Below are 10,282 nucleotides of genomic sequence, written 5' to 3' on the forward strand. Positions count from 1 at the left end.
TCTCCCTGGTAAAAATCCAGTCACATTTTAAAGGTATTTTAAAGAGGTCAGTAACACTGTTTTGGATTTTTAGGGTTTTGTCGTATCATTTGTGCTGCAGTGAGAATGGGTGAGGACTGGGTGGAATTTGACCGGATATTGTACAAAACTGGTAAAACAGAAGAGTATAAAAATGACTGGTTTGACCTTAGAAAATGATTGACAAGGAAATCATGGCATTTTTATGTTACAGAAAGTATGAGAAAAATACTTTCCAGTTTACTCCAAAGCCAAACTGAAAGTAGAATTATGTGGTTGTACGCCTCCGTTAACCAGACAAGTGTCAGTCAACATCTATGTCTGTCTAGATCCATTTAAAATATGTAGTAAAGCATTATTTCAGCTGAATTGAAGTTCTCGCTATAATGACATGTAGGAATTATTTCCATTGAGAAACATGCTGTTGTCAATTATCGACTGTTTCCCCAAAGTATGTGTTGAATACTACAGACAGAAAGTTGTAATTCCATTTTTTTTATATATATATCGGTGTAGTTGACCTTTGACATTGGATATAAAAAAGTTGTCATTGCATTATTATGTGAGAAATTTTATGCATAATTAGCATATAAATTCTTGACTTTCATCTCTGAATCTGAGTGAACATTTGCACCGAATTTGATCACATTGAATCGCACACTTCCTGAGTTGTAGCATTCATAACATTTAGTTAGGAGGATGTGTAAAAAGCTTTTTAAAGGAGCGTAAAAATCAGTGACATTTAGTGGTGAAGTTGCAGACTGCAGCTGTGCACCCATCCACCCTCCCCTTCAGTTGCCTCAAAAATGTGGGAAACCCTCATTATAGTCAGCTTTTAATCACTAAGTCTAGTCCACTCTGACATAGTAACGGACAGTAACGCTTCACACTATAAACAAACAAAACATGAAGAGAAAATCACATCATAACTCTGAACATCAGCCTCCTCCCTCTTCAGAGAAAAGTCACTGATTTTTAATTTCATTTATTCGTTATCTGAACCCACTTGATCCTCACCAGGGTCATGGGGGTCGCTGGAGCTTATCCCAGCTACTTACGGGCAAAGGTGGGGTACACCCTGGACATGCCGGCAGTTCATCGCAAGGCTGACATATAGACACAAACAGTCACTCTCACATTCACACCTATGGACAATTTAGATTAACCAATTAACCTATCAGTGCATGTCTTTGGATATTTTTAACTTAACGGTAACAAAAATAAAACAATTCTCTTTCTTGTCTGAGTATGCTTTAATGCAGGGGTGTCAAACTCATTTTAGTTCAGGGGCCATATTCAGCTAAGTTTGATCTGAAGTGGGCCGAACCAGAAAAATAATAACATAATAACCTATAAATAATGACAGCTCCAAATTTTTGTCTCTGTTTTAGTGTAAAAAACCCCCATTAAATTATGAAAATACTTACTTTTATAAATTACCCAAATAAAAAAAAAAAAAACCTGAAAAAACTGAAATTTCAATTAAAAAACATAAAAAAAATTTAGTGCAATTTTAACAATATTATTCCTCAACTTCTCATTTCTCCATGTGCATTATGGATCAGACCTACGAAGATACTAAACACTGAGGAACAGGTGGAAAGTAGTTCAAATTGGGCTGAATTTTCTACAGACATTTCAGGTTGTTCATATTTGTTCAGGTTATTCACATTTTAGTGTTACAGGATAGTTTGTAAATGTAAATATTTTCATAATTTAGTGTTATTTTTTGCACTGAAACAAAGAAAAAAAAAATTAAGTTGTTAATTCTAGATTTTTTTTTTTGGCTTAATTCAAGAATTTTTTAAACTTAATTGAAGATATTTTTTTTGGCTTAATTCAAGATTTTTTGGTAAATTTGAGATTTTTTTTGGTTTAACTGAAGATTTTTTACTTAATTGAAGATTTTTTTTGGCTTAATTGAAGATTTTTTTTTTTTACTTAATTGAAGATTTTTTTTTTTTTGCTTAATTCAAGATTTTCTGCTAAATTTGAGATTTTTTTTTGGCTTAGTTGAAGATTTTTTTTACTTAATTGAAGTTTTTTGGGGGCTTAATTCAAGATTTTTTGCTCAATTTCAGATTTTTTTTTTTTTTTTTTTGCTTAATTCAAGATTTTTTCCTTAATTTGAGCTAATTTTTTTTTTTTGTTTGTTTGTTTAATTATATTCAGCACTGTGGAATTTTTGCACTTGTCAAAAACATCCCAGGGGCCGAACTGGACCCTTTGGCGGGCCACATTTGGCCCCCGGGCTGCATGTTTGACACCCCTGCTTTAATGATTTCATGATGGTTAGTGATTAATGGCAACACATTTACAAATATTATACTCTTTTTCTGCAAATTCACTCTTCTTAATCCTGTTGAACAGTACAAATTAGAATGTTGAGATTGGAATTAATATATTTATAGCATCTTCACAAAACTAAAAAATAAACTGTAATGAAAAATTGGAGCAAAACTGAACTAGTATTTAATGTAAAATTAGCTACATTTTCAAGGATGTTTAAAGTTCATGGTATTCAAGAATTTTTTTTTTTTTTTTTGCAGAATATGAACCTCAAAAATACTAATACTACAATAATAATATTATAATAGTAGTCATAGTTTTGTAATACAGTCAATGTGATGCCATGTATACTTTAATCATACTTCTACAGCTCTTCAAAAACAAGGCTTTCCTGATAATACATTAAAAAAAAACTAAAGCTAAAATCATTAAAAACTAACACTAGTCAGTTCATCACATCCAAACCATGTAGGCAAGCCCAGATTAACCATATGGGCAACTGGGCAATTGCCCAGGGGCCCGTGACCTCTGAAGGGCCCTGGGTAGCTCGGGCATAACTAAAATATCTGGTTATCTTTTGCTTATAAATGAAACTGTCTGCAAAAAGTGTTCTTAAATAAATACTGGATACTTTGGAAATGGTTTCTTATTTATTTTTTGTGAAAATGGAGGACACTTCCCTCTCTTTCCAATGTAGTGGATCACTTTTAGATTATATTGATGCTAATGTGTTTTGTTTTCATATCATCATATGCAAGTGAGTGGCCTTGACAAGAGGCTATAGTGGTGCACTTGTAGTTCTACGAGCATTTACACATTTGTACATCAAAATGCATTTGATGATAGTTAGATATTGAAGTATGGGGTATATTTACAGATATTCCTGGAACTTATTCTGTATTTTGCCAGATTATAGGGATCCTGGGGTTGTGATGATGGGGCCCTTGAATATTGTTGCCCAGGGTACAATGAAGTGTTAATCTGGCCCTGCATGTAGGCATTTGTAAAATCAACTAAACCTGAACTGAAATTTTAAAAAACAAGAAAAAGGGAAAAAAAACTAATAAACTAAGACATAGTAGAATCTTATGAAAATGACTATAAGCTCTGTTTCAGGCATTTGACATGATGTAAAAGGATGTAAGTGTGTTTTATAAGAACATCCAGTTGTATTTTAGTGTGTGGACCTGTGCACCACACAGTGGAAGGGTTACTGCCTGTGAGTGTCCTCTGAATGCTACACATAGGTTTACATGCTGTCGTCTACATGCACCATAAACTTGAATGCTAAGAATGTTCTCAGCCACATACTTAGTGGGTGAATGAGTTTCTGGAGTCCATGCCAAGACTTGCGTGGGTGTTTATGGGAGATTTCATGACAAGTGGAAGCGGAAATGTTGATATTTGATTCCCTGACCAATCAGAGAGAAATCATATCGTGTGGGTCTGGTCTAAGGGGACCTGGACTTCAGTATATATTGACCTCGATTCAGGGCAAAGACACAGAGCGAGCCATCGAGCGAAAGCAAAGAAGAACAAACCATCCAGTCACCAACTCGTCTGCAGAGACACCTTTACTCCGAGGCATCATGAAGACCCTGACTCTCCTCTTCGTCTGTGCTTTCCTGTCAGTGTGCTGGTCCATGGGAGGTAAGATCAGCCTCACTATGAGTATATGTTGTCACGCAGTTTATGTTGAACATCTGAAATACATGTTACTGTCTGTGATCGCCAGCTGTGGAACCAGAGGTTGTGGTGGATCCTGCTGCAGACACGGCTGCTGATGCTGCACCTGCTGACCCCGCAGCCCCTGACTCATCTGCCTCATCCTCCGCCTCAGACTCATCCTCATCCTCATCCTCATCTTCATCCTCCGAGTCTGATTCGGCCTCATCCTCTGCATCCGACTCTGACTCCTCCTCAGACTCTTCAGCATCCGACTCCTCAGCTTCAGACTCATCCTCTTCATCCTCTTCTTCGTCCTCCTCGTCCTCCTCTGAATCTTCTGAGTCTGCTGAATCATCCGAGTCCTCTTCCCAGTCCTCCGAGTCATCCGAGTCTTCAGAGTCCTCCGAGTCCTCCGAGTCTTCCGAGTCTTCTGCTTCTGATTCTGACTCCAACTCTTCATCCTCTTCCTCCTCATCTTCATCAGAGTCTGCTGAGGGTAATGGAGGTATGTATTCATTTTCTACCTGAGACTGTTTGCGGCCTTTGTGTGGTGTTTATGGTGAACTCTGGGGCCATGTGATGAAGACTGACCTTTTGATCTTCATCTCCTCAGCTCCTGCTCAAGTGGTCATGAAGAGAGATCTGGCTGCTGTCCTCCTGAGGAGAAGAAGAGCTGCAGGACCACTCTCTCCTCTTCAGCTGGAGAGGTACGGCATTTATTTAATCTGATAAAAATGGACACATGAACCTCTTTTACTTTAGCTTTGCTGATTATTTCCATTGCTTATTATGAATACACTGCCTCAAAGTTTAACCTGGGAGAAAATTAAGACACAACAACCTCCTAACCTGTATTCTCTTCTCTTCCTCGCAGTCTGAGGGAGGTGTGTGAGCTGAACATAGGCTGCGACGAGATGGCCGAGACCGCAGGCATCGTCGCTGCCTACACCGCCTACTACGGACCTCCTCCATTCTAAAGAAAAAAAAAAAAGACTCTTGAACTGTTTTGTTTTTTATTTTATCGTAGAAAACTGCAACACCTTCCCTGAATCCAGAAAAGAAATGGGTGTGGCCCGTGCTGTTGAGATGTTAGATGGAGATTTTTTTTTTTTTAGGATCTTTTAGTCTTTGCACAATCGACCAGAGATGGTCGCCCTGTACGAAAAGGCCTCTTCCAGGTTTTCATTGAGAGGCACATGGATACACAAGCCTGTGAAGTCTGTAGTAGCCCATGGAAGTTTAAATTATTAACTTCTATAGTCTTATGCAATAAATGGTGCTACAAGTGCAAATGTATTGTATGATAATGTATTGATATTTGTTTTGTTTTGTTTTTTACATTGTGGTGTAGACGCAGTAGAAGTAGTTGTAATGAGTTCTTAGACGTACTGTAGTTTTAGTATAGTTAATGAATAGTGGTAGTAGTAGAAGTAGTGTTTATTGTGTGTAAAAATGCACATCGGATACCTGTAATGACTGTAGCCACAAATTGCCTCTGGGTTTGAAATAAATTATTTGTTTTGTGGACACATTTGTTGTAAAGTGGTCTTAATTTTCAGTTTTGCTTATCACTCCTCAACCTTTCCTTCATTACAATCTGTTTTCCATGAGTGTCAGTTTAGAGGAATATAAAAGTTTTTACACTTTGCCTTGAGCTGCAAACATCTAGATCATGGTGTTTGTCCTCGTATGACTTGCACTGCTTGGTGTGGGCCACATTTGCCACTAGATGACAGTGTTGGCCAAAAAATGTCAGAGTATTTTTCACGTTTCCAGTCCACAAAACTAAAAAAAAAAAAAAAAAAAAAGGGTAAGAAGTGAAAATGCCTGAACCTGTTTAAACCTTGAATCTTAGTTAGTAAATACAATGCAAACTAGTGAATGATGGACAGTGTGTCTTACAAAAATTACAGCATGATATTGAGACCTGAGATGGAGACGTTCCATCACTTTGTCCTTTAATATGTACATAAACTGATATCATTGAAACTGGAATGTCCCAAAAACACTAAATGTTGGAGAAATCTGTAAAATAAATACATAAATAAATAAATAAATAAATAAAATGTCAGAATGCAGCCAGCATAAACATAGATTTGTGAATTTTTAAGAGTTAGATGAAAAATTTTGATCCTTACTGAGAGTAAAATAAGATGATATAAATAACTTCCTGTCCAATAAAATGTAAAAAAAAAAAAAAAAAAAAAAAAAAAAAAAAAAAAAAGAGAAGATTCTGTTTTGCTGCTGAATGAATACATTTACTGCTGTAAAATTCTACTTTAATTTATTCTGGAATGTTAATGACTGTTGTAGAAAATAGGCATCTTAATCTGTTCCGCTCACATGTCTGGGCTGTTCATGAACTCCTTCTTCTGTGTTCATATCAACTAGGATGCTGACTAATTATTACTCACTTACTTACTTACTTAATTAATTAACTGTGTGAGAATACTTCTATAAAACATTTCTTTGTCACCTATTGTCAGGATTTTTAAAACATACTTCATTATTTATTGTGTGTGACTTAGATTTCAGGTACAATATTGTTCCTCAGAGATACCGAAATATCTTCTGCTTGATTAAAAAACTGGTTGCCATATCATGTAGAACATATCCACATTTCCTCTTAGTAGTCCTTAACTTTTGACTTTTTCAACAGAAGTGACACATTTTTGCTTTTGCAGTTACACTTGTGACCAAAACATGACAACGAAATCAGTGTGGTCCCTGAGGGATCATGTGATAGGCTGAGTTTTGTATAAGAATATATGATTTTAGTAAGCACAGAACAGAAGTAGGGGAATTCACGTAGCTGATATCTAGTTGTTTTTTTTTTTTTTTTCTTATGTCAATTTTTAAAATCTTTTATGTGATTATTTATTTTTTAACTCCCGTGGCCATATGGCAATTAACTTGTGTACTGCCCAATTGGACCTGTTCTTTTACTTGTGTTGGGAAGGGGAGTGGCTCCATTGTGTGTTGTCCTGTTTTATGTAATTTTATTGGGGTGACATATGGGGGTGCTGTTTATGAGTATGTGTTTCTCTGTATGTGCTTATGTGTTTATGACCCCTGCTGCACACCGAATTTCCTTTTCTAAGGATAAATAAAGTTGAAAGTTGAAGTTGGATGGCTTTTGTGTAACAATGCTTAAGTTGCAAGAATATTAACCCTTTCATGCATGAATTATGAGAACCTTAGTCAATATTTTTTTCTTGAGTGTTTTTATTCCTCTTTAGGCATGAAAAAAACAATGCAATTGAATTTTTTTTTATGAACCTATTTTTCGTGGAGTCACAAAAATGTCCACTCAGATGGACACCATGTGTTTAATTTCTGAAGTAAAGAAACATGTATTTAAAACTCATCATCAGAAAGAGATATACTGTGTGAAAACTATGAAGTAAAAACATTTTTAATGCCGCTAATCTGATGTTTTCTCACATTTTATCCTACTCAAATACTAGTTATTACTCATTTCATGAAGATAATATCCTCCTGAGACCCAGGAAATTGACAATTTTAGCTTTTTTACACTAAAAAATTGTCTTGATTGGAAACTGCACAATGCAACAGTTTTTTCAGATGCATTAAAAAAATATAAATATATTTATTGATTGACTTTTTTAATGGAATGTCCTTTGCAATGGACAGTATTTTTTAAGTTAAACTGTCAAACTTTTGTCCCTTACAGAGGACAAAATGCATTACTGGGTCTCAGGAGGATATGCAACAAAAAAACAACAAAAACTTTTTGTTTCAGAAAACTGTTAATTACAGTCTAATAACAATTAGCAATTAATTTACACTAAAACATGTTAGTGCAGATCAGGTTTATCATGAGCAGCAACATTACAGTAATGGTATGAATGTCAGTGTATGAGATGATGCATAAGTGTCCACTGTGTTGGCTGATATGGAACTAAAACAACAAAACCTATGAATAAACAAGAGAACAGCTGGAGAAGAACTGTCCACTGGAGTGACCACTATGCATGAAAGGGTTAAAGTTTTTTTTTTCTTTCCAGTGATGTTTTGGTATAGTTGTTTCTACACACATTTCACTCTATGTAGTAATAGGAATATTTGCTTTTAGTTGAGACTGTACTTGACTACTACTTTAGTTCTGTAATATGTTACTTTAATTTCGTTTATGTTTATGTTTATGTTTACGCATTTGGCAGACGCTTTTTTCCAAAGCGACTTACAGGGGAAAACCAATTAAATCACTCAATCAATCAAATTTTATTTATATAGCGCCAGATCACAAGAAAGTTATCTCTTGACATTTTATATATAGAGTTGGTCAAAACCAGACTCTAAGTCAATTTACAGAAACCCAACAGAATCCTCCAGGAGCAAACACTTGTGACTGGTGACAGTGGCGAGGAAAAACTTCCCTTTAACAGGCAGAAACCTCGAGCAGACCCAGACTCCTGGAGGATGGCCGTCTGCCTTGACCAGTTGGGGTTAAAGAGAGAGAGTAGAGAAGGGGAAAAAGAGAGAGCGATAGAGATAGGGACTGGGGGAGAGGGGGAGAGGGGGAGAAGGGGGGAGTAGGGGGAGACACATGGAGGCGGTTGAGGATAAGTGAGTGGTGATGATGAGGGCAGGGAAGAGGCCGGACCACCGCAGCAGGTCCAGAGATAATCGTGAAAGAATCTGTGGTTGTCCTGGGAAAAACCTTATTAGAATATTTAAAATGGAATGTTTGAAAGTGCTAGGACAGGAGGTGCTCTCGGAAGAGCTGGGTCTTCAGGAGCTTCTTGAAGATAGGCAGGGATGACTCTGTTCTTGTAGCACTTGGTAGAGCGTTCCACCAACATGGAACGACCCATGAAAAGAGCCTGGATTGTCTTGTACAAGGTCTGGGGACCACCAGACTACGTTCCCCAGACGAGCGGAGTGGTCGTGGGGCAACATAAGCTTTTATTAGTGCACCTAAGAAGACAGGAGCAGACCCACGGAGAATTTTGTAGGCTAGGATTAAAGATTTGAATTTGATGCGGGCAGCTATGGGTAGCCAGTGTAACTCAATGAGTAAGGGGGTGACATGTGCCCTTTTAGGCTGATTGAAGACCAGACGCGCTGCTGCATTCTGGACCATCTGTAGTGGTTTGACAACACAAGCTGGGAGGCCCGTTAGAAGAGCATTGCAGTAGTCAAGACGGGAGATAACCATAGTCTGCACCAGGAGCTGGGTGGCCTGTTCGGTTAGGTATGGCCTGATCTTTCTTAGGTTGAACAGAGTGAAACGGCATGATCGGGTGACAGAGGCAACGTGATCCGTGAAGGTCAACTGAAAGTTTACTGAAAAAAACAACAAAACTATTCTAAAGGTAGGAGATTCCCTGATTTTATGTTTTACAATTTTATTGAACGGATAAGTTTAACAAGATAAATGACTGTTGAAGAGATTTACCCTACACATTTTTATTAGAGGTTTGACTGATATGGTCATGCATATACACTTTTTTTTTGTTATTATCACAGTTTTAGTTTCTATTGTGCATTCTACTCAGATTGTTTCACTGTGTGGCCCTTCCCAGCAGATACTCAGTTGGTTTCACTGGTGATATCACAGCGATGACACACCCTGTCACGTGCTGATGAGCCTTGTAGCCTCCTGTATGAGTGCACTCCATGCAGCTTTATCATTAACAGAATTAGAAGAAAACACCATCCTCTCTGCTTTATCTCAACAAATGGAGACCCTCACTTACATTTTCTATGTGTATGTTCAGAGTGTATTGCTTGTGTAAACAGTTTCTGTAAAGTGCGTGAGCGTCAGTTGACCATGTGAAAAGTGTCTGGTGGTCGTGTCATGCACTGACATAGTTATGCCCTTCATATTGACGTATAGATAATCCATCCTGTTCTGTACATGGTTTACCGACATGTGACACAACTGTAGTTAGGATAACAGTGGATGTTTCCTGGACACTGACACTACTGTCCTGAACACTTTAACAAACACACATAATACATACAGGGTGGTAACAGTGTATGACCCCTGGTGTAAGCAAAAAAACCCCCAAAAGATTACAACAAGTGACAAATGCTGATGTTAATAATTGATGACCATGTGCTTTTGAGATCTTGAGCATTTTTACTTTTCATACTCTGAACTGTGCTGAACTGAAGTGCTTATCCCTTGATACTTTGCATTCTGTACAGATAACACTGATAGGAAGGTAATAAATACAGAGTCATTTAGATACTTTTTTTTACTAATTATATGACCATAAAAATATGATGTATCTTGTGAATTCTGCCACTGGGTGAAAGATGAAGCAAACCTTTTGCA

The 10,282-nt window shown here is 37.2% G+C and overlaps 1 protein-coding gene across 1 annotated transcript; it reads left to right on the forward strand.

Annotated features, from left to right (window-relative positions):
* The first annotated feature begins 3,814 nt into the window (after positions 1-3,814).
* bglapl (bone gamma-carboxyglutamate (gla) protein, like) lies at positions 3,815-5,504 on the forward strand. The gene is made up of 4 exons (XM_030148263.1): positions 3,815-3,957; positions 4,043-4,480; positions 4,589-4,682; positions 4,850-5,504. The coding sequence occupies exons 1-4, from the start codon at positions 3,897-3,899 to the stop codon at positions 4,950-4,952; spliced, it is 696 nt and encodes a 231-aa protein (XP_030004123.1). The 5' UTR covers positions 3,815-3,896; the 3' UTR covers positions 4,953-5,504.
* Positions 5,505-10,282: the final 4,778 nt, after the last annotated feature.

Source organism: Sphaeramia orbicularis, chromosome 1 (assembly GCF_902148855.1).
Source record: "Sphaeramia orbicularis chromosome 1, fSphaOr1.1, whole genome shotgun sequence".
Taxonomy (NCBI): Eukaryota; Metazoa; Chordata; class Actinopteri; order Kurtiformes; family Apogonidae; genus Sphaeramia; species Sphaeramia orbicularis.